At 45.3% G+C, this 23,471-nt stretch overlaps 1 protein-coding gene across 1 annotated transcript in view; it reads right to left on the reverse strand.

Moving 5' to 3' along the window:
* Positions 1-120: 120 nt before the first annotated feature.
* Positions 121-23,471, reverse strand: part of LOC120064514 (integrator complex subunit 6-like) — a 32,015-nt gene continuing 8,664 nt past the window's right edge. The window contains exons 4-6 of the mRNA XM_039015131.1: positions 18,904-18,993; positions 6,457-6,652; positions 121-518 (exon numbers count right to left, since the gene is read on the reverse strand). Of these exons, the coding sequence (XP_038871059.1) occupies positions 121-518; positions 6,457-6,652; positions 18,904-18,993 (684 nt within the window). The remainder of the gene's footprint in view (positions 519-6,456; positions 6,653-18,903; positions 18,994-23,471) is intronic.

Raw genomic sequence — 23,471 nt, forward strand, 5'->3', positions numbered from 1 at the left:
CCCAGTAGTAGCGGCGTGTAGAGTCCAGTATAGCGGCGTGTAGGTCCCAGTAGTAGTGGAGTCCAGTGGTAGCAGCGTGGTAGATGTTCCCAGTAGTAGAGGCGTGTAGAGTCCCAGTGATCAGCGTGTAGAGTCCCAGGTAGTACGCGTCATGTAGAGTCCCGTAGTAGGGGGGTGTAGAGTCCAGTAGTAGAGCCAGTGCCGTAGAGTCCCGTAGTGGCGGCATTGTAAGTCCCCAGTAGTACGGCGTGTGAGTCCAGTAGTAGTAAGTCCAAGTAGTAGCGTCGTTAATCCCAGTAGTGGTAGAGTCCCAGTAGTAGTGGCGTGTAGAGTCCCAGTAGTAGCGGCGTAGATCCCCAGTATATAGCGGCGTGTAGAGTCCCAGTAGTAGCGGCGGCCCATGTATCCGTACGCGGCCAGTAGTAGAGCGTGCATGTAGTCCCAGTAGTAAGCGGCGTGTAGTCCCGCATAGTAGCGCGTGTAGTCCCCAGTAGTAGCAGCTGTAGAGTCCATAGTAGCTGCGTGTAGATCCCAGTATAGTAGCGTGTAGAGTCCATGTAGTAGCAGCGTGTAGATAATCCAGATTAATACGCAGGTAGTCCCAGTGTAGAGCGGCTGTAATCCCATTAGTAGCGGCGTGTAGTCCCAGTATAGCAGCGTGTAAGTCCCAGTAGTAGTCAGCGTGTAGAGTCCCAGTAGTATAGCGGTAGAGTCATAGTAGTAGCACGTGTAGAGTCCCTAGTAGTAGCGGCGTGTTAAGTCCCAGTAGTAGGCGTGTAGAGTCCCGTATTGCGTGTGTAAGTCCCAGTCGTACAGCGTGTAGAGTCCCATAGTAGTAGCAGCGTGTAGAGTCCCAGTAGTAGCGGCGTGTAGAGTCCCAGTAGTAGCAGCGTGTAGAGTCCCAGTAGTAGCAGCGTGTAGAGTCCCAGTAGTAGCAGCGTGTAGAGTCCCAGTAGTAGTAGCAGCGTGTAGAGTCCCAGTAGTAGCGGCGTGTAGAGTCCCAGTAGTAGCGGCGTGTAGAGTCCCAGTAGTAGCGGCGTGTAGAGTCCCAGTAGTAGCGGCGTGTAGAGTCCCAGTAGTAGCAGTAAGTCCCAGTAGTAGCGGCTGTAGGTCCCAGTATAAGCGGCGTGTAGAGTCCCAGTGGTAGCGGCGTGTAGAGTCCCAGTAGTAGCAGCGTGTAGAGTCCCAGTAGTAGTAGCAGCGTGTAGAGTCCCAGTAGTAGCAGCGTGTAGAGTCCCAGTAGTAGCAGCGTGTAAGGTCCCATGTACAGCGTGTAGAGTCCCAGTAGTAGCGGCGTGTAGAGTCCCAGTAGTAGCGGCGTGTAGAGTCCCAGTAGTAGCGGCGTGTAGAGTCCCAGTAGTAGCAGCGTGTAGAGTCCCAGTAGTAGCAGCGTGTAGAGTCCCAGTGGTAGCAGCATGTAGAGTCCCAGTGGTAGCGGCATGTAGAGTCCCAGTGGTAGCAGCATGTAGAGTCCCAGTGGTAGCAGCATGTAGAGTCCCAGTAGTAGTAGCAGCATGTAGAGTCCCAGTAGTAGTAGCAGCATGTAGAGTCCCAGTAGTAGCAGCAGCATGTAGAGTCCCAGTAGTAGCAGCAGCATGTAGAGTCCCAGTAGTAGCAGCATGTAGAGTCCCAGTGGTAGCAGCATGTAGAGTCCCAGTGGTAGCAGCATGTAGAGTCCCAGTAGTAGCAGCATGTAGAGTCCCAGTAGTAGCAGCATGTAGAGTCCCAGTAGTAGTAGCAGCGTGTAGAGTCCCAGTAGCAGCAGCGTGTAGAGTCCCAGTAGCAGCAGCGTGTAGAGTCCCAGTAGTAGCAGCGTGTAGAGTCCCAGTAGTAGTAGCATGTAGAGTCCCAGTAGTAGTAGCAGCGTGTAGAGTCCCAGTAGCAGCAGCATGTAGAGTCCCAGTAGTAGCAGCGTGTAGAGTCCCAGTAGTAGCGGCATGTAGAGTCCCAGTAGTAGTAGCAGCGTGCAGAGTCCCAGTAGTAGCAGCAGCGTGCAGAGTCCCAGTAGTAGTAGCAGCGTGTAGAGTCCCAGTAGTAGCAGCGTGTAGAGTCCCAGTAGTAGTAGCGTGTAGAGTCATAGTAGTAGCAGCGTGTAGAGTCCCAGTGGTAGCGGCGTGTAGAGTCCCAGTGGTAGCAGCGTGTAGAGTCCCAGTAGTAGTAGCAGCGTGTAGAGTCCCAGTAGTAGTAGCAGCATGTAGAGTCCCAGTAGTAGCAGCGTGTAGAGTCCCAGTGGTAGTAGCGGCGTGTAGAGTCCCAGTAGTAGCGGCGTGTAGAGTCCCAGTAGTAGTGGAGTCCCAGTGGTAGCAGCGTGTAGAGTCCCAGTAGTAGAGGCGTGTAGAGTCCCAGTAGTAGCAGCGTGTAGAGTCCCAGTAGTAGCGGCGTGTAGAGTCCCAGTAGTAGCGGCGTGTAGAGTCCCAGTGGTAGCAGCGTGTAGAGTCCCAGTAGTAGCAGCATGTAGAGTCCCAGTAGTAGGGGAGTGTAGAGTCCCAGTAGTAGCAGCGCGTAGAGTCCCAGTAGTAGCGGCATGTAGAGTCCCAGTAGTAGCGGCGTGTAGAGTCCCAGTAGTAGTAGAGTCCCAGTAGTAGCGGCGTGTAGAGTCCCAGTAGTGGTAGAGTCCCAGTAGTAGTGGCGTGTAGAGTCCCAGTAGTAGCGGCGTGTAGAGTCCCAGTAGTAGCGGCGTGTAGAGTCCCAGTAGTAGCGGCATGTAGAGTCCCAGTAGTAGCGGCGTGTAGTCCCAGTAGTAGCGGCATGTAGAGTCCCAGTAGTAGCGGCGTGTAGTCCCAGTAGTAGCAGCGTGTAGAGTCCCAGTAGTAGCAGCGTGTAGAGTCCCAGTAGTAGTAGCGTGTAGAGTCATAGTAGTAGCAGCGTGTAGAGTCCCAGTAGTAGCGGTGTGTAGAGTCCCAGTAGTAGCGGTGTGTAGAGTCCCAGTAGTAGCAGCGTGTAGAGTCCCAGTAGTAGCAGCGTGTAGAGTCCCAGTAGTAGCAGCGTGAGTCCCAGTAGTAGTAGCAGCGTGTAGAGTCCCAGTAGTAGTAGCAGCGTGTAGAGTCCCAGTAGTAGCAGCGTGTAGAGTCCCAGTAGTAGCAGCGTGTAGAGTCCCAGTAGTAGTAGCAGCGTGTAGAGTCCCAGTAGTAGTAGCAGCGTGTAGAGTCCCAGTAGTAGTAGCAGCGTGTAGAGTCCCAGTAGTAGTAGCAGCGTGTAGAGTCCCAGTAGTAGCAGCGTGTAGAGTCCCAGTAGTAGCAGCGTGTAGAGTCCCAGTAGTAGCAGCGTGTAGAGTCCCAGTAGTAGCAGCAGCGTGTAGAGTCCCAGTAGTAGTAGCGGCGTGTAGAGTCCCAGTAGTAGCGGCGTGTAGAGTCCCAGTAGTAGCGGCGTGTAGAGTCCCAGTAGTAGCGGCGTGTAGAGTCCCAGTGGTAGCGGCGTGTAGAGTCCCAGTAGTAGCAGCGTGTAGAGTCCCAGTAGTAGCGGCGTGTAGAGTCCCAGTAGTAGCGGCGTGTAGAGTCCCAGTAGTAGCGGCGTGTAGAGTCCCAGTAGTAGTAGCGGCGTGTAGTCCCAGTAGTAGTGGCGTGTAGAGTCCCAGTAGTAGCGGCGTGTAGAGTCCCAGTAGTAGCGGCGTGTAGAGTCCCAGTAGTAGCGGCGTGTAGAGTCCCAGTGGTAGCAGCATGTAGAGTCCCAGTGGTAGCAGCATGTAGAGTCCCAGTGGTAGCAGCATGTAGAGTCCCAGTGGTAGCAGCATGTAGAGTCCCAGTGGTAGCAGCATGTAGAGTCCCAGTAGTAGCAGCATGTAGAGTCCCAGTAGTAGTAGCAGCATGTAGAGTCCCAGTAGTAGCAGCAGTATGTAGAGTCCCAGTAGTAGTAGCATGTAAAGTCCCAGTAGTAGTAGCAGCATGTAGAGTCCCAGTAGTAGTGGCATGTAGAGTCCCAGTAGTAGCAGCATGTAGAGTCCCAGTAGTAGCAGCGTGTAGAGTCCCAGTGGTAGTAGCGGCGTGTAGAGTCCCAGTAGTAGCGGCGTGTAGAGTCCCAGTAGTAGCGGCTGTAAGAGTCCCAGTAGTAGCGCATGTAGAGTCCCAGTAGTACAGCAGTGAGTCCCATATAGCAGGCATGTACAAGTCCCAGTAGTAGTAGTAGTAGCGTGTAGAGTCCCAGTAGTAGCGGCGTGTAGAGTCCCAGTAGCAGCAGCATGTAGAGTCCCAGTAGTAGCAGCAGCATGTAGAGTCCCAGTAGTAGCGGCATGTAGAGTCCCAGTAGTAGTAGCAGCGTGCAGAGTCCCAGTAGTAGCAGCAGCGTGCAGAGTCCCAGTAGTAGCAGCAGCGTGCAGAGTCCCAGTAGTAGCAGCAGCGTGTAGAGTCCCAGTAGTAGCAGCAGCGTGCAGAGTCCCAGTAGTAGTAGCAGCATGCAGAGTCCCAGTAGTAGCAGCAGCGTGTAGAGTCCCAGTAGTAGCAAGCAGTCCGCAGAGTCCAGTAAGTAGCAGCATGTAGAGTCCCGTGTAGCGGCTTAGAGCCCAGTGTAGCGGCTGTAGAGTCCCCAGTAGTAGCAGCATGTAGAGTCCCAGTAGTAGTACAGCGTGTGAGTCCCATAGCGCGTGTAGAGTCCCAGTAGTAGCAGCATGTAGTCCCAGTAGTAGCAGCGTGTAGAGTCCCAGTAGTAGTAGCAGCGTGTAGAGTCCCAGTAGTAGTAGCAGCATGTAGAGTCCCAGTAGTAGCAGCATGTAGAGTCCCAGTAGTAGTAGCAGCATGTAGAGTCCCAGTAGTAGCAGCGTGTAGAGTCCCAGTAGTAGTACATCGTAGAGTCCAGTAGTAGCAGCGTGTAGAGTCCCAGTAGTAGTAGCGGCGTGTAGAGTCCCAGTAGTAGCAGCGTGTAGAGTCCCAGTAGTAGCGGCGTGTAGAGTCCCAGTAGTAGCGGCGTGTAGAGTCCCAGTAGTAGCAGCGTGTAGAGTCCCAGTAGTAGTAGCAGCATGTAGAGTCCCAGTAGTAGTAGCAGCATGTAGAGTCCCAGTAGTAGTAGCATGTAGAGTCCCATAGTAGCAGCTGTAGAGTCCCAGTAGTAGCGCGTGTAGAGTCCGTAGTAGTAGCAGCTGTAGAGTCCCAGTTAGTAGCAGCATGTAGAGTCCCAGTAGTAGCAGCGTGTAGAGTCCCAGTAGTAGCAGCGTGTAGAGTCCCAGTAGTAGTAGCTCGTGTAGAGTCCCAGTAGTAGCAGCGTGTAGAGTCCCAGTAGTGAGAGCAGCGTGTAGAGTCCCAGTAGTAGCAGCATGTAGAGTCCCAGTAGTAGCAGCGTTTAGAGTCCAGTAGTATAGTCAGCATGTATAGAGCGGTGTTGTAGTAGAGTGAGTGAGCGCGAGTCAGATCCCAGTAGTAGTAGCAGCATGTAGATTCCCATGTAGTACAGCGTGTAGTCCAGTAGTAGTACAGCGTGTAGAGTCCCAGTAGTAGCCGCATGTAGAGTCCCAGTAGTAGCAGCGTGTAGAGTCCCAGTAGTAAGTATGCAGCGTGTAGCAGTCCCAGTAGAGCACATGTAGAGTCCCAGTAGTAGCAGCGTGTAGAGTCCCAGTAGTAGTAGCAGCATGTAGAGTCCCAGTAGCAGCAGCATGTAGAGTCCCAGTAGTAGCAGCAGCATGTAGAGTCCCAGTGGTAGCAGCATGTAGAGTCCCAGTGGTAGCAGCATGTAGAGTCCCAGTGGTAGCAGCATGTAGAGTCCCAGTAGTAGCAGCATGTAGAGTCCCAGTAGTAGCAGCGTGTAGAGTCCCAGTAGTAGCAGCATGTAGAGTCCCAGTAGTAGCAGCGTGTAGAGTCCCAGTAGTAGCAGCATGTAGAGTCCCAGTAGTAGTAGCAGCATGTAGAGTCCCAGTAGTAGCAGTAGTAGCAGCAGTTGAAGCCATTGCCCATCTGACCCATGTGGCATTGAGCAGAAAGCCTGACTTCATAATCTTGACCTCCATCAGCACTTTTCACTCACTGTGTCCTATTCACCAGGCTGCACTATCACCAGAACTCACATGCCCACACCACCCCTGGCTATTGGCCCATCACCACTCCACTGTTGGTCACAGTAGGCTCAGGTTAGGAGGTGCTGGCTCATTCTAGACAATAAAGGCAGCTGGCTTAATTCTAGTATTGTGCTTTTAGGTTGAGGCTCAAACACACACTGTATGCTCATACTGTACGTGTGTGTTGGACACATGCTGACGTTCTCTAGACAGCTCCGCCTGGCGTGCTCAGCTCCGCCTGGCGTGCTCAGCTGGGACTCTACGGGGACTCTACTTATTGTTGTATATTGATAAGGCATTGTTGAGGAAAGAGTTCGCAAGTAATCATTTCAATGTGTCGTTTACACCCACTGTATCATGTGCATGTGACAAATAAACTTTGATTTGACATACACCACCGTCATATGGCTTTACATAGACACTGAGGCAGTTACATACTACACAAGCACACACACACACACACACACACACACACACACACAGCGCCTCACCTCCGGTGACCTCACACATGGGGGTGATGGCCGAGTCGTCGGGGGGGACCCCCCCCAGGGGTTCAGGCTCTACAGTGGCGTGTCCAGGGATCCTCAGCACCAGGGAGAACAGACGCTGGTCCCAGCGGAACGGCTCCTTGGTCAACTCACTGCCCGGCAGAGGAGTGGTCAGGGGAAGGTGGAGCTGGAGGAGGGAGAGAGAAACCATTTGAATTACACATCGAGACACGTTTAATAACCTCACCCGGACACTTGGAATGACAAATATATGTTACACAATACCTGTACATGTTATTAAAATCATTTTACCTCACACCGCTGGCTCACGTCAGCAAAGCCAAGCTCTAACCCGCAAGTTAATAGTTGCTTTTAATATTTTATCCTGTATGTCATGATCGCGTGTGTATGGAAGAAAAATTTAATAAAATTAAAAAAAATCTACATGTGCGTGATGGTAGACGCACGCGTGGCAAGTGTAGTCAGCATATTGCACTACTTTATGTCGCCCAACACGTGTCACCGAGGGTGCAACGCTGCCACTGCGTACAGAGACTCCCTGTATTTTGGTGGGAAACAGCGGTAACCTATAGAGTACCCCAGTAATACCCATAAAACCTAGAGGTCAAACTGGGAAATGGTTCCAATGGTTTTTCCACCATTCATTTTTCCCCATAGGGGATTTTAGAAACACTAAAAATAAAAAGGGCTGTGTTTCGTGTAGGCTTACCCTGGCTTGACGTTTTGATAACAGTGTAAATCTCTCTCGGACAAGGTGACTTATCAATATATTTGTCTGTATTTGCACCCCAAAAGAAAACACTAACGAGGCACTTTAGCAGCTATCACCCAGATATCACTCACAAATGCCTGTCTCAAGCTTCACGTCACTCACCATGATGATCTGGATTTAAATGTTAGCTACATTTAGTAATTAATTAATTGGCAAAATTTATTGAAATTGACAAGTTTTAAATGCATACAATAATTTTTATCTAGCTAGCTAGCAAGTCAGCAACATTAGCCTGGCTAAATGGCTACAGTAGCAATCCATTTGTCTAGCCATTTAAATGCATGAGAAATATGTAAAAACAAGTTTAGCTTTCTTTAGCTTTTATAAAACAACAGTTTAGCTTGCTAGTTAACTAGCCAACTAGTTAAGGCGTTCTTGATGATGTTTGTGTCTGTGGGTGAAAAGTGAAAGGCAGCCTACTTCAAGAACTACTTTACTTGTAGCTACCCTAGCTAGCTGTATTATTTTGGTCTGGCTTTTTTGAGAGGTTTCAGAGATGGGACTGATTAGCACCGTCTCGAGTCAACAGTGCGTTTACTGCGCGAAGGGTTTTAAATTAAATTGGTATTCACACGTTTGTTTTTGGAGGTAGAATTACAAAAACCTTATTTGCACCTTTTTTTTTTTTTTTAATTCCAGAACCAATGGGTGAGCCTGTGAGGAATGTGTGAACGGTTTTGTTCCAGCCCAGCTGGAACACCGGACTTAAGTAAATAATCATGAATTACAGCGATAGGCTATGAATTGTAATCAGTTATGAGCTGGGCTCGGGATCTGTCCACCCTTTTAAGGCATTCTGTATTATGGGCACAATTGGGAGGGGTCCATTGATGGTATGGATATAAACGCATGGTCCACTCTCAAGCTGGAAGTTGAACACGTTGACGGATGCCAAGGAGGCGGTTGCTAAGGGAGCAGCTATGGAAGAGAAAACTACACTGGCCCACACCTGCCCCGTCTGTCGGGTGAGTAGTATTGGCTGGTACTGTTCCTCTCCATGTGTAGACTATTGTACTGGCCTGTGTGGTACAGTATTTCATATGTGTAGTAGTTTGTTGCATACTTAGTTTATCATTTGTATCAAATTTGAATTCAATCTAAAGCCACAGATTGTTAACTTCCTCCATTTTTATTTTAACCTTTATATTACGCAAACCTAAAGACATTCAAGCAGCTCTTTGAGAGCTAGTATCCCAAGTCTTCAATGGTCCCAGGACTGGTTGATGTGCAGACCTAAGTGACCACACAGTCTAAAATGGTCCCAGTACTAGTTGATGTACAGACCTAAGTGACCACACACACTCAAAATGGACCAACAGCTGGGGTGAGATTCTTCAGTCATTCACAAACAGTAGACAGTGTAAACCACCGCCCTGGCAACAAAATGCTGACATTGTATTGTGTATGGCTCAATGCTGTGATCACTCATCGTCTTTAATGGTTGTGATTCACAGAAACACGATGACCACGAATTGAATACTGCAACAGACGGAATGACGTCGAGGGACACATCCTGACAACAACCTAAAACGGGTGCAGAAGCACACCAGCAACCCATTTTGTGTTTATTCCACGGCCAACCATCCCTGTAGCAGAGTCTAGCGCCCCCTTATTCCACACTGCCTTTTATGCCCCGTGGTCTCAACTTCATAACTCTCCATCTTATCTCTAGAAACCCAGCCTAACTCCATTTTCCCTATGCTGCTTCCTTCACTTGTTCTTCTCCTGACGTGATAACATCTAGACACAGTAAATTGTTTAAAAGGGTTGTGGCGTACCGCTCTGGGGTTCAGACTGAATGTAGTGGTACATGGGCTGCTCACAACACGGACCCGTGTTGACATAGCTGTGTTTAGACACGGCTACACGGACCCGTGTTGACATAGATGTATTTGAAAACGGCTACACGGACCCGTGTTGACATAGCTGTATTTGAAAACGGCTACACGGACCCGTGTTGACATAGCTGTATTTGAAAACGGCTACCCGGACCCGTGTTGATATAGCTGTGTTTAGACACGGCTACCCGGACCCGTGTTGACATAGCTGTGTTTAGACACGGCTACCCGGACCCGTGTTGACATAGCTGTGTTTAGACACGGCTACGTGTTGACATAGCCGTGTCTAAACACAGCTACACGGACCCGTGTTGACATAGCTGTATTTGAAAACGGCTACACGGACCCGTGTTGACATAGCTGTATTTGAAAACGGCTACACGGACCCGTGTTGATATAGCTGTGTTTAGCCACGGCTACACGGACCCGTGTTGACATAGCTGTGTTTAGACACGGCTACACGGACCCGTGTTGACATAGCTGTGTTTAGACACGGCTACACGGACCCGTGTTGACATAGCTGTGTTTAGACACGGCTACACGGACCCGTGTTGACATAGCTGTATTTGAAAACGGCTACACGGATCCGTGTTGATATAGGGTGTTGACATAGCTGTGTATAGACATGGTGTCCTTGTCTTAAGTGTCTTTCTCATTCTGCAGGAGTAGTATTTTAAACGTAACTTATAAATCCAGTTCTCCATTTGTAAATCATGCCGCGTTCACGTGCTAGTCGGAACTCTGAAATGTCCGACTTGCTAACTGGTTGTCGTTATACAGGTGTCACGTTCAACCAATTAGCAAGTCGGGTATTTCAGTTTCTTAGTGCCGACGTGAACTTGGTTTTACATTGTGTTATTTGTGCTGGTCTAATTCCTACAATGGACAAGCAGAAGAATCTGTGCAGTCTCGGATAGTAATCATATTTCATATGATGCTCTTTGATGTCCCAGGTTTATGATATTGATGAATAAAAAACAAAAAATTATCTTTACTTCCAAGTCAGATGTTTATATGTTATGTATGCATTGTTTACCATATACATTTCTTTAAAACAATGTCATTGTTGGAGTTCAGGTGTTTGATGGGTTACGAGGTGCATTCTTGTCAAATAAATATGCTTATTCAGTCATGATTATGGATACATTCTGCAACGAGTTAAATCTGGCACTTTGAGTCTGCAACAGAACATGTCGAGTTAGTTCTGAATTACTTTAATACAGCAGTGCTTTCGGAATGAGATTTCAACTCGCTCATAAAATCGGCAGGAATAAGGGATTAATTAATTAAATTAATAAAGACATCCACCGGCTGAAGGAGAAACAATGTATATTTGCTGCTTTTCATTAAATCATGTATGACGGTTTGTTTTTGGCCTAAAATAAGGACATATATTGTATATACAGTGCCTTCAGAAAGTATTCATACCCCTTGTCTTATTGCACGTTGTGTTATAGCCTGAATTCAAAATGGATTACATGTATTTATTTTCTCAGCATCTACACACAACACCCCATAATGGAAAAGTGAAAACGTTTTAAGAAATGTTGAATTTACATAAGTATTCACACCCCTCAGCGATTAGAGCGATGAGTCTTTATCACACTTGGATGTACAATGTTTGCACGTGATTGTTGTAAAAATTATTCAAACTGTCAATTTGATTGTTGATCATTGCTAGATAAATCTTGCTATACATTTTCAAGCAGATTTAAGACAAAACTGTAACTCAGTCACTCAGGAACATTCAGTCATCTTGGTAAGCAACTCCAGTATAGATTTTCACATTGTGTTTTAGGTTATTGTCCTGCAGAAAGGTGAATTCATCCCCCAGCATCTGGTGGAAAGCAAATTGAACAAGGTTTCCTTCTAGGATTTTGCCTGTTCTTAGCTCCATTACGTAAATTTTTTTATCCTGAAAAACTCCCCAGTCCTTAATGATTACAAGCATACCCATAACACGATGCAGCCACCACTATGCTTGAAAATATGGAGAGTGGTACTCAGTAATGTGTTGTATTGGATTTGCCCCAAACATAACTTTTTGTCCAAAACACAAAATGTGAATTGCTTTGCCACATTTTTTGAAGTATTACTTTAGGGACTTGTTGCAAACAGGATGCATGTTTTTGAATATTTGTATTCTCTACAGACTTCCTTCTTTTCAATATGTCATTTAGATTCGTTTTGTGGAGAAACTACAGTGTTGTTAATCCATCCTCAGTCTTCTCCTATCACACCCATTAAACTCCGTAACAGTTTGAAAGTCACCATTGGCCTCACGGTGAAGTCCCTGAGCAGTTTCCTTCCTCTCCAGCAACTGAGTTTGGAAGGACGCCTGTATCTTTGTAGTGACTGGGTGTATTGATAAACCATCCAAGTGTAATTAATAACTTCACCATGCTCAAAGGGATATTCAATGTAACCCCCCCCCCCCCCCCCCCCCCCCCCCCCCCCAATCTACCAATAGGTGCCCGCCTTTGGAAAACCTCCCTGGTCTTTGTGGTTGAATCAGTGTTTGAAATTAACTGCTAGACCTTACAGATAATTTTTTTGTGTGGGGTAGAGATGAGGTAGTCATTCAAAATTCAAGTTAAAACACTATTATTGCACACAGAGCGAGACCATGCAACTTAATGTGACTTGTTAACTTTTTAGGGATAGGGGGCAGCATTTTAACTTTTGGATGAATTGGTGCCCATAGTAAACTGCTTCCTACTCTGTCCTAGATGCTAATATATGCATATTATTATTACTATTGGATAGAAAACACTCTGAAGTTTCTAAAACTGTTTGAATTATGTCTGTGAGTATAACAGAACTCATATGGCAGGCAAACTTCCAAACAGGAAGTGGAAATTCTGGGAGCTGGTTGATGTTAAAGTCATCGCCTATTCAATTCCCAGTAAGATATGGATCTGTTCGCACTTCCCACGCCTTCCACTAGATGTCAACAGTCAGTAGAATGTGGAATGAAGCCTCTAGTGTGATGTGGGGCCGGATGGCAGCTATTTGAGTCAGTGGTCTGGCAGAATGCTAGTTCCTGGTCACGCGCGCTAGTCATGAGATGGCCATGTGTTTCCATTACTCTGTAGACAAAAACGTATGCTCCGGTTGGAACGTTATTGGATATATATGATAACATCCTGAAGATTGATTCTCTACTTAATTTGACATGTTTATTCGACCTGGAATATAACGCCAGCTTTTGGACACGTGAACTAAACGTGCTAGCAAAATTAGCTAATTGGACACTAGTAATGGACATTATCGAACAAAACAACGATTTATTGTGGAACTAGGATTCCTGGCACTGCATTCTGATGAAAGATCATCAAAGGTAAGGGAATATTTATGAAGTAATTTCGTATTTCTGTTGACTCCAACATGGCGGAGAAATGTTATTTTTGAGCGCCGTCTCAGATTATTGCATGGTATGCTTTTTCCTAAATTTTTTTAACAAATCTGACAGCGGTTGCATTAAGAACCAGTGTATCTTTAATTATATGTAAAACATGTATTTTTCATCAAAGTTTTATGATGAGTATTTCTGTTAGTTGACGTGGCTCTCTGTAATTACTCCGGATATTTTGGAGCCATTTCTGAACATGGCGCCAATGTAAACTGAGATTTGTGGATATAAATATGCACATTATCGAACAAAACATAAATGTATTGTGTAACATGATGTCCTATGAGTGTCATCTGATGAAGATTATCAAAGGGTAGTGATTAATTTTTGCTCTATTTCTGCTTGTGTGTGACTATCTTTCCCTGGGAAAAATGGCTGTGTTTTTTTGGATTTGGTGGTGATCTAACAAATATATGTTGTGTTTTCGCTGTAAAACATTTTAAAAATCATACACGATGGGTAGATAAACATCTTGTTAATCTTTCATTTGCTGTATTGGACTTGTTAATGTGTGAAAGTTAAATATTTCTAAAAAAATATTTTTAAATTTCGCGTGCTGCCTTTTCAGCGGAATGGTTGTGGGTGTTCCACTAGCGGAACCCCTGGGCTAGAAATTAAGCACATGTTAACTCCTGAACTTATTTAAGCTTACCATAACAATACTTGACGTGTATATATAATACTTATTGACACATATATATTTATACACATCTTAATTGCACTGACATTATGGGGTAGTGTCGACCAGTGACAAAATAAATCGTAATTGAAACCATTTTAAATTCAGGCTGTAACAATACTCTGAGGGCTCTGTAATTTGAACAGACATTTGATCAGTTATACTGTTCATGTGAAATTAGTCGGATCTGGTAAAAGGCAGACGTCGGTAAAAAAATAAATATATTAAAAATAAAGTAAATAATTGTATAGAAATGTAAGTATTTGGATTTGAGACACAAAGTAACAATAGAATGATTAAACTGGGATCTATTACTGGCCTCTCACCAAGACACAATTATTAACTCATTATTTCTCTGTTTATTCATTGACATCACTGCTGCCATATCAGTCATATTTTTACATGGCGGGACAGTAACAATTCCAGACAGAATAATCTACAGTTTTTTTTGGTCAAACTTTAAGTCCTCTGATAATAGCCTACGAGTCTTGTGGGTAATGTGACAGCGTGTTTGAAATATTAAAGAGCTTTACAAAGTGCTGCTCGCGGTTAGAGCAAGAAAACTGATTTGATAAATCGAGGATTAAAAAAATAAAAACATCAAAGACTTCTTAGAAATTGCAAGTTCACTTTCTCATCTGTAAATGCATGTGTGCTGTTCATTAGGGCTCATGTCAGCCTTTTCATTAGGGCTCTCCACAGTGATGTCGCAGTCCACGCAAACGGAGCTACGGTGGTCAGTTCCAACAGTTCAGCTGATCAAATGTACACTACAAAAGTATGTGGACACCCCTTCAAATTAGTGGATTCGGCTATTTCCGCCACACCCGTTGCTGACAGGTGTATATAAACAGAGCACACAGGCGTGCTATCGCCATAGACAAACATTGGCAGTAGAATGGCTTTACTGAAGAGCTCAGTGGCTTACAACGTGGCACTGTCCTAGGATTCCAACTTTCCAAGTCAGTTCATCCAGTTTCTGCCCAGCTAGAGCTGCCCCGGTCAAGTGTAAGTGTTGCAATTGTGAAGTGGAAACGTCTAGGCGCAACAACAGCTCAGCAGCAAAGTGGTAGGCCACACAAGTGCACAGAGGGAGACCGCCGAGTACTGAAGCGCCTAAAAGCCATCTGTCCTCGGTTGCACATCTCACTACCGAGTTCCAAACTGCCTCTGGAAACAACGTCAGCACAACAACTGTTTGTCGGGAGCGTCATGAAATGGGTTTCCACGGCCGAGCAGCCGCACACGAGCCTAAGATACCCATGCGCAATGCCAAGCCTCAGCTGGAGTGGTGTAAAGCTCGCCGCCATTGGATTCTGGAGCAGTGAAAACCCGGTCTCTGGAGTGATGAATCACACTTCTACATCTGGCAGTACGACGGACTAATCTGGTTTTGGCGGATGCCAGGAGAACGCTACCTGCCCCCAATGCATAGTGCCAACTGTAAAGTTTGGTGGAGGAGGAATAATGGTCTGGGGCTGTTTTTCATGGTTCGGGCCCCTTAGATCCAGTGAAGGGAAATCTTAATGCTACAGCATACAATGACATTCTAAACGATTCTGTGGCAACAGTTTGGAAAAGGCCCTTCCCTGTTTCAGCATGACAATACCCCGTGCACAAAGCGAGGTCCATACAGATATGGTTTGTGGAGATCTGTGTGGAAGAACTTGACTGGCCTGCACCTCAAACCCATTGAGAACCATTAGGATGAATTGGAACGCCGACTACGATCCAGGCCTAATCGCCCAACATCAGTGCCCAACCTCACTATGCTAGTGGCAGATTTTTTTTTTTACACCTTTATTTAACTAGGCAAATCAGTTAAGAACACATTCTTATTTTCAATGACGGCCTAGGAACGGTGGGTGAACTGCCTCGTTCAGGGGCAGAATGACAGATTTTTACCTTGTCAGCTCGGGGGATGCAACCTTAGTTAACTAGTCCAACGCTCTAACCACCTGATTACATTGCACTCCACGAGGAGCCTGCCTGTACACGAATGCAGTAGAAGCCAAGGTAAGTTGCTAGCTAGCATTAAACTTATCTTATAAAAACAATCAAGCAATCATAATCACTAGTTAACTACACATGGTTGATGATATTACTAGTTTATCTAACGTGTCCTCCGTTGCATATAATCGATTCGGTGGGTATCGTTGCTCCAATGTTTACCTAACCATAAACATCAATGCCTTTCTTAAAATCAATACACAGAAGTATATTTTTTTTAAACCTGCATATTTAGCTAAAAGAAATCCAGGTTAGCAGGCAATATTAACCAGGTGAAATTGTGTCACTTCTCTTGCGTTCATTGCACGCAGAGTCAGTGTATATGCAACAGTTTGGGCCGCCTAATTTGCCTGAATTTTACGTAATTATGACATAACATTGAAGGTTGTGCAATGTAACAGGAATATTTAGACTTATGGATGCCACCCGTTAAATACGGAACGGTTCCGTATTTCACTGAAAGAATAAACGTCTTGTTTGAGATGATAGTTTCCGGATTCAACCATATTAATGACCTAAGGCTCGTATTTCTGTGTGTTATGTTATAACTAAGTCTATGATTTGATAGAGCAGTCTGACTGAGCGGTGGTAGGCAGCAGCAGGCTCGTAAGCATTCATTCAAACAGCACTTTCCTGCGTTTTGCCAGAAGCTCTTCGCTGTGCTTCAAGCCTATCAACTCCCGAGATTAGGCTGGTGTAACCGATGTGAAATGGCTAGCTAGTTAGCGGGGTGCGCGTTAATAGCGTTTCAAACGTCACTCGCTCTGAGACTTGGAGTAGTTATTCCCCTTTCTCTGCATGGGTAACGCTGCTTCGAGGGTGGCTGTTGTCGTTGTGTTCCTGGTTCGAGCCCAGGTGGGAGCGAGGAGAGGGATAGAAGCTATACTGTTACACTGGCAATACTAAAGTGCCTGTAAGAACATCCAATAGTCAAAGGTATATGAAATACAAAATGGTATAGAGAGAAATAGTCCTATAATTCCTACAACCTAAAACGTCTTACCTGGGAATATTGAAGACTCATGTTAAAAGGAACAACCAGCTTTCATATGTTCTCATGTTCTGAGCAAGGAACTTAAACGTTAGCTTTTTTTACATGGCACATATTGCACTTTTACAACACTTTGTTTTTGCATTATTTAAACCAAATTGAACATGTTTCATTATTTATTTGAGGCTAAATAGATTTTATTGATGTATTATATTAAGTTAAAATAAGTGTTCATTCAGTATTGTTGTAGTTGTCATTATTACAAATAAAAAAACTCAAATAATCGGTATCGGCGTTAAAAAAAATCATAATCGGTCGACCTCTAGTTCCAACATCTAGTGGAAAGCCTTCCTAGAAGAGTGGAGGCTGTTATAGCAGCAATGTTCCAACATCTAGTGGAAAGCCTTCCCAGAAGAGTGGAGGCTGTTATAGCAGCAAGGGGGGGGGGGGGGAACCAACCACATTAATGCCCATGATTTTTGGATGAGATGTTTGACGAGCACGTGTCCACATACACTTAAAAAGTATGTAGGGAGCTTCGTTAGGCAAACAAAGCCCTGATGGATCCGTTGCGTAGACTGTGTGCAGTAAAGCAGATTTATAGTCACTGGTTCCTGCATGAGCCGTACAGCATTTACAGCCTCTGCAGAAGTCAAGGCATTCACACTTCCTAGTTCTAGCTGAGCAGAGCTGTTATGAAGGAAGTTGTCAAGGAAGTGAGTGTTTTAATACAGGATGTACCGCCCCCACCTACCGTCAACCAATAATGTCAATGCGAAGCAATACAGATCCCTCAGAATTGTTACAAGAATTGGGTGATGCACATCATCGCCGTACAGAGCTTGATGGAGCCTCCTCCATGAGGAGAGATTCATTGAAGATAACGAACAAAAAAAACGAACTAGGTTTCCTGTTTTATCTGTGGATTAATCGTCGGAGTAGAGATTTAAGGAACCAGCGGTATGACTCAATTTTACAAGGAGCCAGCTGAAAAGAGGACTATATGCATGTCAGGTACACTAACAAACCAATGTTCATCTCCCAGGACAAACTAGCTAGCAACGGCTAGCTGGCTAAATGTCCATGAATCTTTCATGTGTGTTTCAACCTGCCCCAAAATCAATATAGTTGGTTAGGATATTTTAACCTGTGTGTCATGATCGTCTGGTGTGGATGGACAAAATCAACACTCACGTGGCCGGTGTAATCAGCAAGAGAAATTGTCCTGCTGCATGGCCTATCAGGCGTCGATGGAGGCTCAGTATTCAGATTGATTGGTTATAACCAAATCAATCTGAATATTCCCACCTTTCCTACTGGCCAATCAACACTCCTCTCTGTGCAGGTCAGTCACAGTCTTTTCATATGGACAAAATGCTACTGGTAACCTATTAATAGGCTACAGTCAGGCATCACATATTGGTGCCAATCTTTAGTAGGCCAATGCTCCTCCAATCGATGGAGAAATTTGATGTGCTGCTTACAAGTTGGAGATGATTGGCCAGAATAAGGGGCTGTGCAGGATCTCTAATAAAGGCTATTCCTATTCAACAAATGCTGTTTGGGTCTAATTTTAGGAAATACGAGGCTTAGTTGTATAATTGATAATTAAATTATTAGCTGGTTAAACTAAAAATAATTGAAATAAATTGTTTCTTGTAGATGTATTACTAAAGGCATTTAGTAGTCTACTACGGATCAGGCCGGGACGCGTCGCCCCGTCTTTATTCCGTCTACTACGGATCAGGCCGGGACGCGTCGCCCCGTCTTTATTCCGTCTACTACGGATCAGGCCGGGACGCGTCGCCCCGTCTTTATTCCGTCTACTACGGATCAGGCCGGGACGCGTCGCCCCGTCTTTATTCCGTCTACTACGGATCAGGCCGGGACGCGTCGCCCCGTCTTTATTCCGTCTACTACGGATCAGGCCGGGACGCGTCGCCCCGTCTTTATTCCGTCTACTACGGATCAGGCCGGGACGCGTCGCCCCGTCTTTATTCCGTCTACTACGGATCAGGCCGGGACGCGTCGCCCCGTCTTTATTCCGTCTACTACGGATCAGGCCGGGACGCGTCGCCCCGTCTTTATTCCGTCTACTACGGATCAGGCCGGGACGCGTCGCCCCGTCTTTATTCCGTCTACTACGGATCAGGCCGGGACGCGTCGCCCCGTCTTTATTCCGTCTACTACGGATCAGGCCGGGACGCGTCGCCCCGTTTTTATTCCGTCTACTACGGATCAGGCCGGGACGCGTCGTCCCGTCTTTATTCCGTCTAATACGGATCAGGCCGGGACGCGTCGTCCCGTCTTTATTCCGTCTACTACGGATCAGGCCGGGACGCGTCAGCTCGTCTTTATCCAGTCTACTACGGATCAGGCCGGGACGCGTCAGCTCGTCTTTATCCAGTCTACTACGAAGACAACAGAAGCTTCCTGTGACTTTTTCAATGTCCTGCAGCTCAGATCATTTTTTTAATAGACAAAGATATAGTATAAGCTGTTCTCAGACAGGTTTAACCAGCCAGCCGTGTGTGTTCGCGGGCGGACAATAGATTAGTTTATGAAAGAGTGCACTTCTGCAGCATCAGCTGTAAAAATATAACGCTTTGCGGTGGTGCTTCACAGACAAACAGAGAGTTGTCTGTTCAGCTGACCAACAGGAAGTACTCCTGATTGGCTGTGACCCTGGTCGCCACGGAAACCATGATGACTGACCTCATCCTGGACTCCGCCACTGCTGGTCAGCTTGTTGCCGTCGGTGATGGCCACTATGATGGACGGCTCCAGGAAAAAGGGATTCCTGCCCTGTGAAGGGAGAGAGAGAGAAAAAAGAGGTTTAAAAAGGTGCACAAATAGAAGAAAATACATCCAACTCAAAAGGACATGTGAAAAGATAGAGGAGCTGGGACAAAATTAGGGGAGCATAGCAAAAAGGTCAAGTTGAAATGAGCTTCCGGAGCGGTGAGGAGGGGTACTTGAGGTCTGGAGAAGTAACAACAGGAGTACATGGAGCATGGCTGCACCCTACTGGAGATGTGTGTTAGGAGAGTCAAGATACAGTCCATCATTATAGTTAACCTACAGGAGATGTGTGTTAGGAGGGTCAAGACACAGTCCATCATTATAGTTAACCTACAGATGTGTGTTAGGAGGGTCAAGACACAGTCCATCATTATAGTTAACCTACAGGAGATGTGTGTTAGGAGGGTCAAGACACAGTCCATCATTATAGTTAACCTACAGATGTGTGTTAGGAGAGTCAAGATACAGTCCATCATTATAGTTAACCTACAGATGTGTGTTAGGAGGGTCAAGATACAGTCCATCATTATAGTTAACCTACAGATGTGTGTTAGGAGGGTCAAGACACAGTCCATCATTATAGTTAACCTACAGGAGATGTTTGTTAGGAGGGTCAAGACACAGTCCATCATTATAGTTAACCTACAGGAGATGTGTGTTAGGAGGGTCAAGATACAGTCCATCATTATAGTTAACCTACAGATGTGTGTTAGGAGAGTCAAGATACAGTCCATCATTACAGTTAACCTACAGATGTGTGTTAGGAGGGTCAAGACACAGTCCATCATTATAGTTAACCTACAGGAGATGTGTGTTAGGAGGGTCAAGACACAGTCCATCATTATAGTTAACCTACAGATGTGTGTTAGGAGGGTCAAGACACAGTCCATCATTATAGTTAACCTACAGATGTGTGTTAGGAGGGTCAAGACACAGTCCATCATTATAGTTAACCTACAGATGTGTGTTAGGAGGGTCAAGACACAGTCCATCATTATAGTTAACCTACAGATGTGTGTTAGGAGGGTCAAGACACAGTCCATCATTATAGTCAACCTACAGATGTGTGTTAGGAGGGTCAAGACACAGTCCATCATTATAGTTAACCTACAGATGTGTGTCAGGAGGGTCAAGATACAGTCCATCATTATAGTTAACCTACAGGAGATGTGTGTTAGGAGAGTCAAGACACAGTCCATCATTATAGTTAACCTACAGATGTGTGTTAGGAGAGTCAAGACACAGTCCATCATTATAGTTAACCTACAGGAGATGTGTGTCAGGAGGGTCAAGACACAGTCCATCATTATAGTTAACCTACAGATGTGTGTTAGGAGAGTCAAGACACAGTCCATCATTATAGTTAACCTACAGATGTGTGTTAGGAGGGTCAAGACACAGTCCATCATTATAGTTAACCTACAGATGTGTGTTAGGAGGGTCAAGACACAGTCCATCATTATAGTTAACCTACAGATGTGTGTTAGGAGGGTCAAGACACAGTCCATCATTATAGTTAACCTACAGGAGATGTGTGTTAGGAGGGTCAAGACACAGTCCATCATTATAGTTAACCTACAGATGTGTGTTAGGAGGGTCAAGATACAGTCCATCATTATAGTTAACCTACAGATGTGTGTTAGGAGGGTCAAGACACAGTCCATCATTATAGTTAACCTACAGATGTGTGTTAGGAGGGTCAAGACACAGTCCATCATTATAGTTAACCTACAGATGTGTGTCAGGAGGGTCAAGACACAGTCCATCATTATAGTTAACCTACAGATGTGTGTTAGGAGGGTCAAGACACAGTCCATCATTATAGTTAACCTACAGATGTGTGTTAGGAGGGTCAAGACACAGTCCATCATTATAGTTAACCTACAGATGTGTGTCAGGAGGGTCAAGACACAGTCCATCATTATAGTTAACCTACAGATGTGTGTTAGGAGGGTCAAGACACAGTCCATCATTATAGTTAACCTACAGATGTGTGTTAGGAGGGTCAAGACACAGTCCATCATTATAGTTAACCTACAGATGTGTGTTAGGAGAGTCAAGATACAGTCCATCATTATAGTTAACCTACAGGAGATGTGTGTTAGGAGGGTCAAGACACAGTCCATCATTATAGTTAACCTACAGATGTGTGTTAGGAGGGTCAAGACACAGTCCATCATTATAGTTAACCTACAGATGTGTGTTAGGAGAGTCAAGACACAGTCCATCATTATAGTTAACCTACAGATGTGTGTTAGGAGGGTCAAGATACAGTCCATCATTATAGTTAACCTACAGGAGATGTGTGTTAGGAGGGTCAAGACACAGTCCATCATTATAGTTAACCTACAGATGTGTGTTAGGAGGGTCAAGATACAGTCCATCATTATAGTTAACCTACAGATGTGTGTTAGGAGGGTCAAGACACAGTCCATCATTATAGTTAACCTACAGATGTGTGTTAGGAGGGTCAAGACACAGTCCATCATTATAGTTAACCTACAGATGTGTGTCAGGAGGGTCAAGACACAGTCCATCATTATAGTTAACCTACAGATGTGTGTTAGGAGGGTCAAGACACAGTCCATCATTATAGTTAACCTACAGATGTGTGTTAGGAGGGTCAAGACACAGTCCATCATTATAGTTAACCTACAGATGTGTGTTAGGAGGGTCAAGACACAGTCCATCATTACAGTTAACCTACAGATGTGTGTTAGGAGGGTCAAGATACAGTCCATCATTATAGTTAACCTACAGATGTGTGTTAGGAGAGTCAAGACACAGTCCATCATTATAGTTAACCTACAGATGTGTGTTAGGAGGGTCAAGACACAGTCCATCATTATAGTTAACCTACAGATGTGTGTCAGGAGGGTCAAGACACAGTCCATCATTATAGTTAACCTACAGGAGATGTGTGTTAGGAGGGTCAAGACACAGTCCATCATTATAGTTAACCTACAGATGTGTGTTAGGAGGGTCAAGACACAGTCCATCATTATAGTTAACCTACAGATGTGTGTTAGGAGGGTCAAGACACAGTCCATCATTATAGTTAACCTACAGATGTGTGTCAGGAGGGTCAAGACACAGTCCATCATTATAGTTAACCTACAGATGTGTGTCAGGAGGGTCAAGACACAGTCCATCATTATAGTTAACCTACAGATGTGTGTTAGGAGAGTCAAGACACAGTCCATCATTATAGTTAACCTACAGATGTGTGTTAGGAGAGTCAAGACACAGTCCATCATTATAGTTAACCTACAGATGTGTGTTAGGAGGGTCAAGACACAGTCCATCATTATAGTTAACCTACAGGAGATGTGTGTTAGGAGGGTCAAGACACAGTCCATCATTATAGTTAACCTACAGATGTGTGTTAGGAGGGTCAAGACACAGTCCATCATTATAGTTAACCTACAGGAGATGTTTGTTAGGAGGGTCAAGACACAGTCCATCATTATAGTTAACCTACAGATGTGTGTTAGGAGGGTCAAGACACAGTCCATCATTATAGTTAACCTACAGATGTGTGTTAGGAGAGTCAAGACACAGTCCATCATTATAGTTAACCTACAGATGTGTGTTAGGAGGGTCAAGACACAGTCCATCATTATAGTTAACCTACAGATGTGTGTTAGGAGAGTCAAGACACAGTCCATCATTATAGTTAACCTACAGATGTGTGTTAGGAGGGTCAAGATACAGTCCATCATTATAGTTAACCTACAGGAGATGTGTGTTAGGAGGGTCAAGACACAGTCCATCATTATAGTTAACCTACAGATGTGTGTTAGGAGGGTCAAGATACAGTCCATCATTATAGTTAACCTACAGATGTGTGTTAGGAGGGTCAAGACACAGTCCATCATTATAGTTAACCTACAGATGTGTGTTAGGAGGGTCAAGACACAGTCCATCATTATAGTTAACCTACAGATGTGTGTTAGGAGGGTCAAGACACAGTCCATCATTATAGTTAACCTACAGGAGATGTGTGTCAGGAGAGTCAAGACACAGTCCATCATTATAGTTAACCTACAGATGTGTGTTAGGAGGGTCAAGACACAGTCCATCATTATAGTTAACCTACAGGAGATGTGTTAGGAGGGTCAAGACACAGTCCATCATTATAGTTAACCTACAGATGTGTGTTAGGAGGGTCAAGACACAGTCCATCATTACAGTTAACCTACAGATGTGTGTTAGGAGGGTCAAGATACAGTCCATCATTATAGTTAACCTACAGATGTGTGTTAGGAGAGTCAAGACACAGTCCATCATTATAGTTAACCTACAGATGTGTGTTAGGAGGGTCAAGACACAGTCCATCATTATAGTTAACCTACAGATGTGTGTCAGGAGGGTCAAGACACAGTCCATCATTATAGTTAACCTACAGGAGATGTGTGTTAGGAGGGTCAAGACACAGTCCATCATTATAGTTAACCTACAGATGTGTGTTAGGAGGGTCA

This window comes from Salvelinus namaycush, chromosome 19 (genome assembly GCF_016432855.1).
Source record: "Salvelinus namaycush isolate Seneca chromosome 19, SaNama_1.0, whole genome shotgun sequence".
NCBI classification, from domain to species: Eukaryota; Metazoa; Chordata; class Actinopteri; order Salmoniformes; family Salmonidae; genus Salvelinus; species Salvelinus namaycush.